Source organism: Acipenser ruthenus, chromosome 20 (assembly GCF_902713425.1).
Source record: "Acipenser ruthenus chromosome 20, fAciRut3.2 maternal haplotype, whole genome shotgun sequence".
Lineage (NCBI taxonomy): Eukaryota > Metazoa > Chordata > Actinopteri > Acipenseriformes > Acipenseridae > Acipenser > Acipenser ruthenus.
Window position 1 is genome coordinate 17,173,111 of NC_081208.1, and position 18,244 is coordinate 17,191,354.

Sequence of the window (18,244 nt, forward strand, 5' to 3'; positions counted from 1 at the left end):
CGGGCGGCCTGCACATCAGGGGTGCCTAGCAGGGGGTCCTGGGACAGGTCATGGAAGAGGGGTTATGGGGCTCCAAGAGCCGCCGACGGTCTGTCCATAGAGGACATGGAGTTCGCCCTCGTGGCCCTCTCCAAAAGAGCTTCTTTCACCCGGGGCTGGAAAGCCTCACAGATGCTACAGGCCTCGTCCCTCTCTACTCGACAGCGGGGATGCGGCAAGGCCTAGCCCCGTGGAGGAGAGCGCGGCTGGAAGAGTCACTCAACAGTGGGGATACAGCAAGGCCTAGCCCCGTGGAGGAACTGTGTACTCTCAGAAAGAATAGACAACCACTCACAGGTGACTGCACAGGCAGTTGCTCTCACACGACAGACAGATAACAAAGAGCAGCCTACCACGCAAGCGAGGAGGCCGCTGAAAGACAGAAAGGCAAAAAAGGCTTTGTCTTTTTCAAAGTCGTTGATTCCGGGAAAGCGGCGAGAATACAAGGGAAATACAATCGACTCGAGAAGCTCTTTTCTATCAGCATGCTCAGCTCAACACAGAAGTCTTACCGTACCGTCTTGAGAAGGAACAAGAGAAATGGCTTCCTTTGGATGGCGGTTTTATCCCCTCGGTGGGCGGGGCATCATCCCAGGAAGGGGCCTATCGGCACCTCTGGTATAGAGAGCTCAGCGATACCTATCCAATGGGCAGGCATATCCCATACGTAATGTCATTGGTGGTCGTCTTCGAATTGAAAGGCAATCGGCAATCGGCAATCGGGAATCGGAATTCAAAAGCTGCAGGGATCGGGGATTTTAACCAGATAACATAGATTTTCAGTATCAGAGAACGTGTTTTTTTTTATGTATTTGTCGGGATTATAAATTTACATGAAATAAATTAAGAGGTCTTTACCAATTTGTTTTCTGCTTTCTTTTTTTCTCTTGGAGAGATAAGCTGAGTGCTGCGGAGTGCGTTGAACTATGCCATAGTGATTGTAAAAGCAGCTCATTTCAAAACGTTAATGCTATGAAGAATGCACTGTTGACAATGTTGCATAGCCCATTGCTTTACTGTTATAACACTTTAAAATAAACACGAATGGTAGTAGCATGGTTAAAATGATATGTGATTCATTCATGACAAAGTAGCTTGGTGAAATCTAATCATAGCTTCTGTGTCAATGGCTCCAGGTGTTTATTTACTGACACAGCATCTGTGTCAGTGAGTACAGGTATTTATATATTGACACAGCTTCACAAGTTGTGTTGATTTACGACAGGTTTAACCAGTCAGTCTCTGTCACTCTTTGTCCTGTCACCTGTGTCTCTGTATCTCAGCCGATGCAGCGTAGAGGCTTGTGGCTGAGTCAGTACTGTCGTACCAGTATTCTCTTCGCTCGGAGGCTGAAAGTCAAAGCAGGTTTAGTTTCTACAGCTTTCTGCTGTTTCAGTCTCCCTTGCTTTGTCCCTATATGGTCAGGTTGTGCATTTAGCTTTTTAAGCATCACGTGAGCTGTTTCATTGGCATTTCTTGCGTCCAGTTTAACTGGGCCTCTGCGGGTAACTGTAAAGTGTAGTTTGTGGTTGACACCTTTATTCTAAGCCCCTGAATGAGATCTGTGTTTTTCCACTGTGCGCATTATAGCACTGTTTCTGTCTTGAGTTTAAGTTCCTGCAACAGTGATAAATGTATTTATTTTAACAGTTCTTTTACTTAACCCTTTACAGGGTATAGTTCCTACACACACACTGACAGACTTACACACTCAATCACACACAGACACAGACACACATCCCCTGCACCCCCCCCCCACACACACTGACACACACACACAGATACAAACACACATCCCCCGCACCCCCTACACAAACACATGCACATGCACACATACACACATCTCCTAAACCCCCCCCCACACACAACCACACAGACAGACACACACCACCTGCACCCCCCACACATACTCACAGACACATAACCCCTGCACCACCCCACACACACACACGCAGCCACACATCCCCCGCACCACTCCCCACACACGCACACAGACACACACCACATGCACCTCCCCACACACATGCACACACAGAAACACACATCCCCGTCATCCTCTCCCACACACACACACACACGCACATGCACAGACACACATCCCTCGCACCATCTCCCCCACACAGACGCACACACACAGACACACAACCCCTGCTCCCCCACACACACACAAACACGCACAGACACACACCCCCTGCATCCCCACACACACACAGACACACATCCCCTGCACCCCCCACACACACACATCCCACGCACCCCTCACACATACGCACACCAGTTCAACAAGTTTAGATGATCTATATGTCACATTACCTGAGTCACACCCTCTCTCTCTTTGTTTTCTCTCTCAATCTCTTTGTATCTTGTTCTGATCTACAGTATCCTTGCCCTCCCCTCCCTCTCTCACTAAGTCTCTCTCCCCCTACACAACCTCTCCTGAAATCAAAGGAAAACAACACTGATCAATTTAATCATGTTAAAATGGATAATGTTACCATCCACATTTTCAAAATATTCAACTGATTCAGTGTGTTTTCTATCAGTATACAGCTATGGCCAAAAGTTCTGCATCAGCTAGAATTTTAGAATTGAGACAATAAAAAAAAAAAAAAATAACGATATGAACATAATTGAAATATTTTATTTAACATAAAGAAATACAAAATGGTATCACAAAAGTCTACCGGAAGCCATAATAGCAGTACAGTATTTCATGTTAGATTTTGAAATGTCACATTTGTCTGGAAAACTACAAAGCGGTATGTAATTCAATATGTTAGCATAACATTATTCAGCAGGTTTCATTTGACTTTGTGAAGCACATGTAGTTAACTCTATAGCGTAATGCAAGCTTGTGGCCAGAGCTGTGCATTGTTGTTATGGGGCTCACTACATTTTCCAATAAAAACGTCACTTTTCAAGCACTTTTTAAAGCTGAATTGATTTCTGCAGTGAAGTGCTTCCAGGGTTTGGCTGTAATCTCTGCCCCTCTGTCACTGTTGTAAAGAGGATTCACTTTACAGCTGTACAGCCCTCATGGTCCTAAAATATAACGTATAAAATATTTGGAAATGTGTAAACCAGTGCTTTAGATTTCTCAGTTATATACCAGTTACACTAATCAAAGCTTTTTTCTTTTCTTTTTTGTACAGATCCTAAGTTCTGTTTTTCTGCACCATGTCGATATTGCACAGGTAACAAACTCAGTGAGCACCTAGACTGTCCCACACAAACTGACAGACAGATGACCACAAGTTATATTGCTACAATTATTTCTGAACAAAAAACAGGCAATTGTCTTGGATTTTAAATACATAAAATAAATAAATAAATAAATAAATAAATGACTGAAATTACCAGCAGTGTGGTTGCATACTTTTTTGCACCCCTGTGTGATGCTGAACTGTGCTTTGCTTTTTGCAAAGGCTGGCTATATTAAGTTGTGCAGAACAGGAAGTTTTTAATTTAGCCCCCTTGAGCTTTTGAATTTCCTCAATCCACAGAGTATCATCATTTCAGAAAAACAGCGTCTTGGTCAGCGCTGTGTTAGTTATATTTTAATATAGATGAGCATTGCTGAATGGGGAAGTGAAACCCTTTACTTCCCAGAAGTTTCAAACAGACTGTGCCTATCCTCTATCTAGTATAGATGCATGTACCATTGTAACCCCTCCGGTACCTTTGTGTGATGTTTGCAATCAGGCTGAATTGCTCACAGCTCTCTTGCTCTAATATTTATATTTTGTTATGAAGTCATGTTTCTGTATTGCTCAGTCTAACTGGCTGCCATCTTGCTTGGAGGCCTTTTTATTTCATCTTGTGGCTCTTGGGTTTGTGATAGAAAGGACAGAGCCTGTCTAACATGTAAATCACACCACAGCTCGTCAATGACTATGCTCGGACATCTAATAATGTTTGGAATGTGTTTTTATAACAATCTGCAATGATGTTGCATGGTTCCTTTCACCACATGTTTACACATCAATCCCAGAAAGTGTCACAAGATATGAGTCACAAGCTTTCATAGAAACAAACAAACATCCACACCTATAAAAACAGTTTAGGAGGTAAAGACAAAAGCCCATAATATTTAGTGGGAAATGATTTTATGAACAGATTTGTAAATACAAAGGACAATGCAGGGCGGTAGCCAGTCATGATAAATCACAACACTGTTTTCCTTATACTGTCCCTTCCTTTATTCTCAGATTTTGAAGAGCACAGAGGCTATAGATATCAGCAGGACTTGGGAATTTATTTACAAGAGGGACGAAATGCATTTTATTTTGCAGCAAAGCAGCTTGTAAAAGTGCCTAAATAAATAATTATTAGTATGATTTGACAGAAGCCCATGCCGCATAGCTGGCTACGGCCTTGCAATGGAATACATAGAAACTCTGAGAAAATGGAACTACTGCCACTGAAACCTCAACCCTGTGTTGTATACTTCTAAATTCAATTAATGTTTTGAAAAAGAGAAAGCTGCAATAAAATGATTAGCATGAAAAGAATTCAAGCACACCTTACTATGAACACTTTAAAATATTCTTCTGAAATAAAACTGAGTAGCAGAAATGAGCTCAGTATATTGAGACAGTTTGGACCCTTATTCCTGTGCTTCGTGAAACTGCTCCACATGGATTTTTTAGGCTGATCGCAGACTCCACATCAACAAGCCTAGGGGCAGCTGTAAAGGCGGTGAAGGGGGGTGGAGGGATGTGGATGCTAGCACAAGCACTGCTGGCTAACTAGAACACTCTCTCTCTCTCTCTCTCTCTCTCTCTCTCTCTCTCTCTCTCTCTCTCTCCCCAGAACTTGCCCATACAAGTGCTGAATGCTGTCTAGATCATTTTGAATGATCTTTGCTGCTGCAACAGTGTTTGCCACTCCTCCTATTTTGTGTCATCTGCAAATTTAACAAGTTTGCTTACTATACCAGAATCTAAATCATTAAATACTGATCCCTGTGGTACACCACTGGTTACCTCGCTCCATTTTGAAGTTTCTCCTCTAATCAGTACTTTCTGTTTTCTGCAAGTTAACCACTCCCTAATCCATGTGCATGCATTTCTTGAATCCCTACTGTGTTCAGTTTGAGAATTAATCTTTTATGCGGGACTTTGTCAAAAGCTTTCTGGAAATCTAAATAAACCATGTTGTATGCTTTGCAATTATCCATTGTCGATGTTGCATCCTCAAAAAAATCAAGCAGGTTAGTTAGACACGATCTCCCTTTCCTAAAACCATGCTGACTGTCTCCCAGGATATTGTTACCATATAGGTAATTTTCCATTTTGGATCTTATTATAGTTTCCATAAGTTTACATAGAATAGAAGTCAAGATTATTGGTCTGTAGTTACCATTGTTAAATCTCATTTTCAATACATAATAAGTATCGTTTGCATATTGCTCAGATTGAATTGACTGGCTAACTGGAAGTTCTGTGCATTTCTTGTAGTTTAGGTTCTGCTGACCAGGCTATACTGTGTTTTATTAAGTGCAGGAGCTTGCTTGTTCCCGCACACATCGGTGTGATTTGCTGTGTTAGGCAAACAATAGAGATGATAGCCACTCATCTGAGTGTTTTGATGTGGTTGCAAGGTGTGCCGTATGTAGTAGAGAGAAGGGAAGTGGGAGAGAAGGCAGGAAGTGACAGTCTATTGGGCTTTGTTGTGGTCTTGTGGTGAGGCAGGGAAGCAAATCAGTGTTGCACAGTCTTCAGAGCACAGTGTGTTTCACTGCACAGCGCAACACTAACATGCTTCCTCTTATGCACCATTAATTAAGAGATCTGTCATGTAAAAAAACTTTTAATTTACTTTACATTTTGTTTTGGGGTTTTAACCCTAACATCACAGCCCCAGTTTATACTGTAGTGTATACTATTGTAACTGCCATCAACATTGCTGTAATATAAAGTGTGGATCTCTTTAAAGGTCCTCTGCTTGTTTTATTGCAGTCCTTCCTCAGTGTGTGAGTATGTGGGTTGTTTCTCAGTTATACCAGGGTCACGCTTCATCCTGTATAGTGGAAGTGGAGGGGGGTAATATTTTGATTTTGATTTTATTTTTTGTCACAATGTTATTGTACCAGTTGTGTCATCGTGTGCAGTTTGGGGGTGAGAGAACTGCAATTGTAGGTGTAACATGTGAAGGTTATAAAGAAGCCCATGCTATAGCAAACAGCATATCTGATACAAGGCTAAAGAAAGCTCTCAAACTCTCTTATTGTATTGATCAATTACACTAGTCTGGTGGTGGGTGTGTTAATGCTGCTGCAAAGTCAAACTTTGCTGTTGTCACAGGGTATTAGTGCTTGACCAGAGTTAGAGGTCCCTTGCATCTTTATTTTGCAAGCAGACGTCTTTCTAAACTTCCTCTTCACATGTGTAAAGAACTAAATTTAACATTGTGGTCGGTGCTGCTGAACGGATCAAGTGTTTTTTTTTTTTTTTTTTTTTTTTTTTGAGGAACTAAATGGGCAGCCTTATTAGAGAAGAATCTTGTGTTAAAGCAGCCAGGGTTCAACAGACACTTCCTATCCGCTATCTGGTACACTCACTCTTGGCTGCAGTCCTATCAAGATCTCCCTGGTTTCACTCCAATCTGATGCACACAAATCCAGAAAGATGTCCAGTGATGTTCTCTACTCCACTGTGGACTTTTCTCAAAAGAACCAAGGCAAACGAGCAGCTGATAAAACCAGCACAGGTAAGGTTTTATACATTATAAAAGTCATTTTCTGACATTTTAAAAGATGGAGTTTGGTATAAGAATGATCAAGATGTCTTATTCAGAATTTATACAGTAAACATTACACTTGAAATCTATGTTGTTCTCCAGTAAACATCGTCTGAGCAACAACTACCATAGACTGGTAATGAGAACTGTAGTCTAGCTTTTAATTGCACAAACGCTTCTGTGATTTAAACAGAAAAAAGCAGACAAAAAAATTAAAATGTGCATGGCTAGTGTTCAAAAGCAAAGTGTTTTTTGCATAACATCAATATGGATAAAGTTAGAATACAGAACTTGGACTTAAATACATTTAGAACATATGTATAAAACATAAATAAATGTAAACATCATAAAAATTAGAATAAAGTTATTGTTGCCATGTGCACCAGCCTTCCCTGCAGAGCACGCTTGTTGAAGTGTTGCATGTGCACTAGCCTCCCCTGCAGAGCACTCTTGTTGAAGTGTTGCATGTGCACTAGCCTCCCCTGCAGAGCACTCTTGTTGAAGTGTTGCATGTGCACCAGCCTTCCCTGCAGAGCACGCTTGTTGAAGTGTTGCATGTGCACTAGCCTCCCCTGCAGAGCACTCTTGTTGAAGTGCTGCATGTGCACCAGCCTCCCCTGCAAAGCACTCTTGTTGAAGTGTTGCATGTGCACCAGCCTCCCCTGCAGAGCACTCTTGTTGAAGTGCTGCATGTGCACCAGCCTCCCCTGCAGAGCACTCTTGTTGAAGTGTTGCATGTGCACCAGCCTCCCCTGCAGAGCACTCTTGTTGAAGTGCTGCATGTGCACCAGCCTCCCCTGCAGAGCACGCTTGTTGAAGTGTTGCATGTGCACCAGCCTCCCCTGCAGAGCACTCTTGTTGAAGTGCTGCATGTGCACCAGCCTCCCCTGCAGAGCACGCTTGTTGAAGTGTTGCATGTGCACCAGCCTTCCCTGCAGAGCACGCTTGTTGAAGTGCTGCATGTGCACCAGCCTTCCCTGCAGAGCACGCTTGTTGAAGTGTTGCATGTGCACTAGCCTCCCCTGCAGAGCACTCTTGTTGAAGTGATGCATGTGCACCAGCCTCCCCTGCAGAGCACGCTTGTTGAAGTGTTGCATGTGCACCAGCCTTCCCTGCAGAGCACTCTTGTGCGTCTCTGTGTTTGGGGAGGGGGGCTTGTATTTATGTTTCATATTTAACCAGGCCTTCTGATGTCTAAAAGGAGAGGTGCATCGATAGTGTGAGCGTTTTTGAAAAAAAGATACTGTGATGCAAAATATTCTTTCATTCAACTTAAATATACCCTACTGCTTTAAATCACACAAGTTATACAGAGTAGTGTGCAAAGCTTTGGGACCACTAAAAAAATACCCTAAAAATTACCTTTGGAAGCTATAAACAAACTGTTATGTAAGCACAGTCTGCATTCTCAAAAACTTGAGGGCAAACATGTTCTCTTTTGATACTGAAGCTATTCATAAATAGCTTAGTATTCCTCAATTTAGTTGCATATTATTACTCTTGTATTATTATTGATTTAGCTGCTGCCTTTATAAAAAGAAACCCATCGATTTATTAATTATTGATTATTATTTATATATTTTGCTTCTGTCTCAAATAACTCAAGATATTTAAATACATAGGTGATAATATTGTTAAGGCTGGATGTTTACAACATAATGGGAATTATGCTTAGGCTATTGGAATATGAGCTGAATGAACAAAACAAGATGTATACTGCAGAGCTGAAGTTGCTTCTGAACAAAATGCATCTATACTGTACCGTTAACAGTAACACATAGTAAAATAAAATTTAAAAAAGCAAAAGAAAATACAAAACACTGTAGTTTAACAATGCAAAACAGAGAGCCCTATCCTGACCTTACAAAAGACTCCAGTACAGATTGGTGTCAAAAGAACCTTGTCTTTCGTAATAACAAATCAAAAGCAACATTGTATTTATAACAAATTGTGAACAAAGACAATAGACTTCAAAAATACTTTGTGGACCCAACATAACACTGATGCACACCAATATTGAATATACAGTTAAACAGATTCCTGCATCAAGCCACTACAAATAAAATAAATAAATAAATGGTGACTGTCGTAAAATACTGGATTATTGTATTAATGTAAAGTATAGACATTTTTAACACAAACTGCAGTACGTATGTATCATATTCTGACATTCACAGGAACTTAGGTCATTCAGGTAATTGTAATGTTGTTACTTTGGATATAAATAACGTATTTAATGAGAGCACAACAATACACATTTACACATCTTAATTGAAGGTACATGTCATGTAAAAATAACTTATTTGTGACATGTGCACCAAGATTTTTAAATATACTTCAAGTAAAAATAATGCATTTATGTTTGTGTGTATGACATACCAAATATTTTTTTTAAATCATCTGCCTCAATAAAATAACTTTTCATAACAAAGATAAACTTGAACAAATGTTACAGTGCGTATAGTTACCGGTAATCTTACATAGATTTCAACACCTTTGGAAAGATTCCTGGCACAGTGAAGTTTATGTTCTTCGAATTTAGAATAAATAAATAAAAATAATAATCTCCCCCCCTCCCCCCTCCCACAGGGGAATTCTGAAATGTGAAAAGATCGGCCAGTGCTGAAGCACTGCTATTAACTTTACTATCAGGAAAATGTCACCCACAGAGTCTCCTGTGCTGGTGAAATCTTCAATTCTCCTTCATCATCACAAACAGGAAAGGAAGATGATGTCACCTACGCTGCAGTGAAGTTTGGAGATGCTCCGAGCCGCCATCAACAGCAAGCAGCCTCCAGCAGCACAGCGGGTGAGATCACTGAAGAGTTAAAGCAAGAGAACTGCTTGATATCCAATTGTGATGAAACTCAGGCAGGACATTATTTAGAGCAAGTTGCTCGGTGTCTGTTTTTCGATACGCTCCTATCTCACTCAGTGTTTCATGTTCTTCTAGCCATTCCTGAGGCATTTTTACATGTGGATACGTTGTAGGAATGTCATGATTCTGGTAGCTCTGAGTCTGTATTTGAGGAATGCATGTTGCTGATAGACTTGAACCCAACAGAGACTGTAACTACAAGAGTTCTGTGTCTATAGATACTGTGTGTGAATCCTCTCTCTCTCTCTCTCTCTCTCTCTCTCTCTCTCTCTCTCTCTCTCTCTCTCTCTCTCTCTCTCTCTCTCTCTCTCTCTCCTCAGACCCCACTGCTGGTAAAGCTCCTCCATACAGATGGGCTGCATTGGTCCTGGCAGGGCTGTGCGCTGTCTCAGTGGCTGCCATTATATTCCTCTCAGTCTACAGTGAGTATTGCACACAACACACTGTGTACACATTATCAATAATACAGCATTATGCACAATTCAAAGGCAGTGAGTTGTTTTGACAGATTCAGTAACAGGTTTAGAAACTCACAGCAGCCCTGCAGCCAGTCCTGGGTATAAAAATGTAGTTTTTATAACCATGTTTTTTTGGTGGAAACTGTGGTTTATATGGTTGTAACCATGGTTTGCATTGTAGTATGTACGATTAACTATACTACAGTGCAAACTAGGGTCTAACCACAGCACACGATACAAACCACAGAATGCTACCTACAGCAGATGATGTGTTACAAGCTACAAAAAGATCAATGCAAGAATATTTCATAAGAATTTTAAACAGAATAAGAAATTCTCTATTAATATAAGTGGAGTTAAAGTACATTAGTCAAACACATTGTCTATCTTAAACAACCATAGCTGAGGAATGTGGCACTTGATATGAGTCGAGACAATTTATCATGGCTTATTGATACTGAAGAATTTGATAAATTATTATTCAAACAAATTAATAAATCTATTTAATACAGCAAAATCTGTCTTAATTTCTGATTGGGCATTTTGCCAAAGTGCCAGCTGACTGAACAAGGCAAAATATTTGAAATGTATAATTACACCTAAATCAATTAGTTTAATTTGTTATTGTTATACCCCCTGTATAGGACTGATGATGAGGGACAAATAAATGAATACCGGTATCTAATCAAGTGCTGAACATTGTGTACAACTCACTGCATATGGATTTAACTAACCTATTACACAACATTATACAAAATACTAACATTATTACAGTCATCAACAAAGAATACACACAGACTCTGCATGTTTTAATTGCTACATAAATGCAAAATTGAGACAGTTAATCAACTATATACAGTAAAATCACTGTGATGGTACACATCACACAACCTTCACTTGCCTATCATCAATTAGGGCTGTCAGTTAAGCCTCCAAATAGCAATCGATTAACTGGGCACACAAACTATAATCGTTCGAAAAAATATCGATGATTGTACCACCCACAGAAATGTTCGCTCCCCTCCGTCCCTCCCACCCACGTGATTATTATAATACCATTGCTTGTTAAGTAAAAGCGTGTGCACAACAATGGAATGTGAGGGGTAATTAACTGTAATAGGAGTACCCGCATAAAAATGTTTTATCAGCTGTGGGCGCCACGGATTGTACTTACATCAACTAGATGTACTCATCAATCAGGAAACCACGTGGAGTTCACAAGTACAGTGCTTTGACTATCTGGAGCACTGGATCTGAACATCGCTGCAGCGCATTCTTACAGGCTTATCCCGCCCTTTATGCAAATAGAATACCAGGCTTTGGACACATCCCATTGGCCCTGAGCCGCACACCAAGACCAATGGGCACAGACAGACAAACAACAACCAATGGGAACAAACCATAGCAGACAACAAAACAGACTGAAACTTTTCCAAAGGGGGTCCCAGCAAAAAAAGTTTGAGAAGACCTGATCTAAAGGGCGTGTCATATCAGACTGAATGGGTTGTAAACATGAAGTTATGGGAATGTGAAAGATCAGTCTCATTCATTGATTCAGTGCATCACATCCAGAGGTTAAAAACAATGTGACAGAGATAATGTTCATTTCTACTGGACACCAGCTGTAATGGAACTTTATTGAGAGAATCATAGAATACAGCCTCACTGTTTCACAGCTATAAAGACCCAATGTCAAAACATCTGATATGGTCAGGGATTAAAGCAATGCAGCAGTGAAAGGGGGCGTTTTTAATGGACACCAAAGGTAATGGAATACAAATAAGAGAATCAAAGAATGCAGCTGTGTACCAGACATTAAGACAGTAGCTCAAAGTGTCGTCTCTACGTAGATGTAACCTCAAGTCACATGACATCAATATGGCACTGTAACAGGGGGAGATCTGTGCTGACTATCTGGCGCATGCGTGGTACTACAGGAAGGGGGCAGCAGCCTCGTAGCTCCACCTGTCAGTCATGGCAGTGACACGGAGAGGTGGGGAAGAGGGTGTGTTGGCTTTCCCTCTCTCTGAGTGGCTGAGAGGCGGGCCTTGAGGGATTGCTCGGCCCATAAGAACTGCGCTAGGTTATGCATTCCCAGGTGGCCATGATTGGAAACACAGAGACGCTGGCTGAGAAGGCCAGTGGTTGGAGCGAGCGACCAAAACAGGAAAGCACGGCTGAGGAAAACAGCCAGAAAAAAATAAACAATTTGATGAAAATCTCTTTTTACGTACCCAAGGGAATGTGTATAGTGATAAGGGAACCCTGGCCACCCCAGGGTATAGTGCATAACAGCGTAGGGCGGAGACACGAGCTGACCGGCTTAGCGGCAGTGGGGGCACTGCGTAAGCAGCACCTTTATTTTGTAGTTTTATTACTGTGTTTTATTTTCCCTTTTCATTTCGCCTTTTGTTTTTATTATTATTTTGAGCACCTGTGAGTGCGCTCGCATTGATCTGTTTACCTGTGTTGGCATTCCTGTAGACCTGATTACCATTGCCGGTATTCAAGCCACGGACAACAGCGCCCTCTGCGGACTAAAATAAATCAGTGTGCCTGAGCAGCATTACAAATAAAGTTCTGTCTCCTGTGTGTGTCAGTGAATTGTCCACCATCCTTTCACAGGCACCAACACATTAAGCATGCAGAGTTTATGTAACCTTGAAAATATTAAATCACTTTGAGATATGAGGCTTTGAAAAAAAATTACACAAAAGGGTTAATTTTTTTGACCGACACCCATGATCAACCAAGGGAATCACAGAATACAAACTGTATGTGTGCCAAGTATGAAGTCAGTATCTCAAAGCGTTAGGTCTTTGTCATCCAGTACCCAAAGACACATGACTCTGATATGGTGGACATCTTTCCAAGTACTGTTTTGAAGAATTAAATAAAAGTTTGGTATTCATTCATCCTAATTTAATACATTGTTAATAAAGAAGCCACACCAGTCCAGAACAGTTTCATGAATGTCAAGCTGTATTTTATAATAAAAGCTGTGTGTACAGGGCACTGGATCCCTCTCAAATCTGGATACTGTATTGTATTACACAACAGTTAAAACTAGCCTACTGTATCATAGCTATTCATAGTGATTATGGATCTGTGTCACAGGGTTTGTGTGCAGCTGTTTGACAAAAGCACTCTCCATTGCAGTTTCTAACTTCCAGACCAAGAACCTCGAACTCCAATCCCAGTATTCAGAACTGGAAAGGAACTACACGGACACAGGTGAGTGCTGTTTCACATTCTAGTGTATAGAGACAGTAGGGTTTGTGTGCAGCTCTTTGACAAAAGCACTCTGCATTGCAGTTTTACACATGCAGACTAAGTATTCAGAACTGGAAAGGAACTACACCAACATCTCTGCCACAGGTGAGTGCTGTTTCACATTCTATTCAATCTATTTTTTCAGCGTTAGATCTAAAGTAATTGATTTCATGTCAGCATTATATTTTGTATTATTTCTTTGGTTCAGAGCTACTGGATTATTATAGGACAGTAGCCACGGAACACAATGAAAAGCAGCCGGTACATTCAGTACATGGTAATACTAATAAAGTGGTGATAACATATACCAGGCTTTATAATATTGAAATCTTCAAACAATAATCATGGCTGTGGGATTTTCTTTATGAAAATCTACTTGACTACCACAGAAATGCAAAAGATGACATATTACAACATTTTAGGATTTGGGGTATGGAGTTGTGACAGGATAGCTGCAGGAATGACGTCAGGCCAGAATAAATCACACAGACAGACAGTACTGGGGTTGAAACTGAAAACGCAGTGGCTGCGCTCAGGAGGTTTAATGAAACAAATAAAAGTTTTAAACAGAAAACAGGACACGGCACTTGAGGCCAAATAAAATAGACAAACAAAACGGATTACCACTAACAAAACTGATTCACTTGAAACGGATTAACAAAACGGATTCACTTGAATCCCAGCATGTGAACTAAATCTCTGCAACCCCGTGCTCACATATTAAATACTTTAAATGCAGGTGAAGTGATAGCGCAATCCCCGTGCCTAAATACAATTAAACATTTTAAACATCATGCTCATTACCCACATTATATCCCGTGTACCAACTACAATACACCAACATTAACACACGCCACATACAACATAAAACACAAAAATACACACAGTTGTGGGGTACATTGCCACAGAAGTAAAAAAGAAAGGTGTTGAAAAATTCAGCCTTTTCAGAAGCACTTTCCTGACAGCATGGCAAATAATGATCTAAGCAGATACAACAATAGAGAAATGATACAGAACAAGTATAACTGGATATTAAACCTGGAAGATATTTTGTTAGGAAATACAGACAATATAAAGTGTCTCTTTAATTGAGTTATTTGAAGAATGTTTTTCAAGTTTTTCAAGATTATAGATAACATTTCTGAGAAAAACAATCAAATCAAAAGCAACCCCAAAACTAGCAAATATGAAGTCTGTATCTAAGAAGGGTGGGGCAATTGTTTATTAAACATACTTAAGCATTAATTAAAAATAGTCCTGTGTCAATTATTGCTTGGTGTTCACACTGGAGAAGAACTACAGCAACTCAGAGAAATACTCAGCACTGGACCAGTACTGTCCCGTCACAGACACCTCTTCCAAGGGTGAGTGGGTCCTTATTTCAAGGAGTGTGATTGGTGGGCTGGTCCATTCATGTCTTTGTAAGTAATGGTCTTCTTCAAGTCTATAGCTCAAGATGCTTCAGTCCATAATGAATCGGTCATTTAGATCAAACCTGTACATCATCACTGCTTCCTTCTCTCATTGTGCAGAGCGAGTTTGTAAAGCCTGTCCACAGAACTGGGAGCTGTTCAATGGCAAGTGTTACTACTTCTCCACTGATAGAATGAACTGGAACTCCAGCCGTGATAACTGCACATCACTGGGGGGGCACCTGGTGATTATAGAGAGCGATGCAGAGCAGGTACGACTATCTTCTTTACAATGTTAGATTTTCAATACACATTTCTGTTGCTCACTTCACTGCTAGCTAACACTGGAAATGAAGTCACATGGTGTGGTGGGTACACCCCGCCCCTGTGTGTATTTTGTTAATTCTGTATTGTCTATTGTTGTTTTATGTTTGTATGTATTGGTGCACGGGGTGTGGTATTATTTTCATTTAAAATGTATGTATTTGGGCACTGTGGTTTTAGGTCAGGAGAGAATGGTTAATTGCCTTCCCTGTCAAAGTAGTTCACGTGCAGACTGTGCCGGGGCCCGATTGAATGATTGATAAGCAATCGAGCCCAGGCACAGCTGCACACAAGAGGCGAAAATCTCTCACTCAGTGTTGGGTTTTGTTCAGAGGAGGAACGGAAGTGAAAGATGCAAATAATAAATGCTAGTCATGCTGCTTCAAACCAGCACGGTGCTTGTTTCTGAGTTTGTTTACTGTGTTTTGTAGTGTCTGTTTTGGCAAATGTGCCGTTTTTGTTTTATAAAAGTATTTTGTTTTGATCAACCTTTTTATTTATTATTAAATCCGTGCTTCAGCTCTTCACTCGCAGTATTATTGTCTGTCTCTTCCTGGTCTGACGTCACCCTGAGCAATCCTTGCCACACATGTATGATAACAATGTGCAGAATAGTTCATTCAAACAGAAGCAAACGTTATTCAAATAAAACTGAGCTTCACTTTCAAACACTTGCCACTAGATGGCAGACTACAGGCACAGACACAGCTCAACTGACAGAGGTTTGTTTTCTGTTCAGAGATTCCTATCGGATAAGGCCTGGAACATCACACATGAGGCTAAAATAAGCGACAAAGAAGAGCAATCCCATTGGATCGGCCTGACTGACGCTGTTACTGAAGGAACCTGGCTCTGGGTGGACGGCACTCCTCTCATTGGCAATGTCAAAGCAAAGTACGAGCTTCAACCTCATTCTGAAATCACTGCTGAGGATTAATAGGATAAACCATGTTCTATAGAAAGTGACAGTGAAGCTACTGGAGAGACAACACAGTGTGCTTCCTTTAATACAACAAACTGCCCTCCTTAGTGTCCCCTAACATGAGAGCGCTAAGATGTACCATAGCAAGTGTAATACAGCACAGTGAAAGCATGGTAAAGCATAGGTAGGCATTGGAAAGACCACAGAGGTATGGTAAAGCATATTAAAAATCATGGCAAGCCTTGGTAAAGTATAGTTAATGCACAGCATAACCAGGGGAAAACTGCAAAATGACAGTGCAGGTTTACTGTGGGGAACTTTTAAAAAGCAAACAGCATTGATTAAGTGCTGCAGTGAAACTGGGTCCTATTCACAAAGCTCGAAGCCTTCTGACTCAATTGTATTTTTATATGTGTTTAAGAAACTAGTAACTGTCTAGTTTAAAAAAAAAAAAAAGAAAAAGAAAAACACTTTCACTAAGTGCTAATTAAGTGAGGCAGTGAAACAGTGAGCATGTCCAGTTTAGTGCTGTGATACTGACTGGCATTGCTCCTCATCTCTTTCAGATTCTGGGCCACAAGGACAAATGATGGTGGTAAAGAGCCTGATGACTATAAGAGTGATGACACGTCTGGTGAAGACTGTGCACAGCTACAACCACAGAGGAATTCCTATGAGACCTGGTTCGATTCCTCATGCAAAAAGCAATATAAAAGGATTTGTGAAACTAAGGCAGTGATAGCCTAATAAGAGGATAATCAGGAGAAAAGGAAGCTAAGGTTACTGAAGCACAAAGAGAGACTAGAAAGAATAGAAGAAACTCAGTTCAGATAGACAAGCATGCAGGTCACCCCCAACATTACCATATTAACCGTTTGATTCCACATTATGAAAAAGCAGAGATAACAATGAGCTGGTGGTGGTTTGTACTGAATGAAGTCTGGCCTTGAGAACAGAATTGCATTGTTTGTTCAGAAACAAAACTGAAACATTAAGAATCTCACAATATGAAAGTGCAGCTGAGATATAAACATGATCTTAGGTAGTTTAGCAACGTGAACAGAAAGGTCAGTGTTTATTTAAAACCACTACACACATGCACCCAGGGACTGCACACACCCACCCAGGGGACTCCCTAACCCTGATCTTTTGTAAAATAAATAAATATTGGATTTACCCAAATGTAATGTGAAAGTACTCTAGGAGGGTAGGAACAGTTATCATGTTCACCATGCAGAGTGGGACAGACAGAAAGACCCGATCAGTGAAGAAAGCTCCACATCTTGAATGAGGACCCCAACAACAAGATTGGGAATCAAAGGCTTAATCGTAATGATGGGGAGATTCAACCTGATTCCTCACAGAGAGGGGCCAGCCCTACCTGATAGAAGGTTTGTTTTCATTGTTGCACCCCCTAGTGGCTCAGGGAGGGATGACTGATTGTCCCACATAATCCAGACAGTATTCCTGCTGTCCATCTGATCATGTCTAAACTGTATCTGAGGGCTCTGCTCTGTGCTACAGGTAGTGGACAAAAAAATGGAAACACCAATGTAAAGTCACTTAATAGGGCGCTGGGCCACTATGGTAGACCACTCTGTGGAGTTTTCGGTGGACCGTTTTTGATGAAACTGGCTGCTCGCGCCCCAGGTTGAAATTTGCAGTCAAATGATCTGCAATTGCTCGCCTGTTTTGCCTTGCACTTCGAATTAATGCACAGATATCACGATCCTGGAGTATGCACTTCCGGCCACTGTTGCCCTTTGCTGATGATGTCTTTCCCTTGGAGATCCATTCCGACATCACCTTAGACACCGTTGCTCGTGAAACATCAGTAAATTGTGCTGTCTTGGTCACTGAAGCTCCTGCCAAACACGCCCCAACAATCACCCTTCTTTCAAAGCCACTGAGGTCTCCTCTTGCAGCCATGCTAGCCATAATTATAGGCAAACAGGCCTATCCAGCAATTTTATACATGACCTTAAGCATGCAGGGATGTTATTTGCTTAATTAACGCATGAGCCACACCTGTGTGGAAGCCCTTGCTTTCAATATACTTGGTGTCCCTCATTTACCCAGGTGTTTGCATTTTTTGTCCACTACCTCTACAATGAACCCACTGAAACAACTACTTCAGTAGATTAGTATTATCATTTTATATCCCTGTACTGCACAGCTACCCATTATAAAAGTTCAC

The 18,244-nt window shown here is 41.0% G+C and overlaps 1 protein-coding gene across 4 annotated transcripts in view; it reads left to right on the forward strand.

Moving 5' to 3' along the window:
- The first annotated feature begins 6,571 nt into the window (after positions 1-6,571).
- LOC117425235 (C-type lectin domain family 4 member E-like) overlaps positions 6,572-18,244 on the forward strand; it is a 50,528-nt gene continuing 38,855 nt past the window's right edge. For 2 of the 4 annotated variants that reach the window (XM_058994057.1, XM_058994061.1), the window contains exons 1-5: positions 6,572-6,750; positions 9,500-9,589; positions 9,979-10,080; positions 13,276-13,350; positions 13,432-13,494. In XM_058994057.1, the coding sequence (XP_058850040.1) occupies positions 6,669-6,750; positions 9,500-9,589; positions 9,979-10,080; positions 13,276-13,350; positions 13,432-13,494 (412 nt within the window). In that variant the 5' untranslated portion in view covers positions 6,572-6,668. Of the gene's footprint in view, positions 6,751-9,499; positions 9,590-9,978; positions 10,081-13,275; positions 13,351-13,431; positions 13,495-14,921; positions 15,074-15,864; positions 16,020-18,244 lie in introns of those variants that run through there. The other 2 variants (XR_009307956.1, XM_058994063.1) reach the window with 2 other exon arrangements.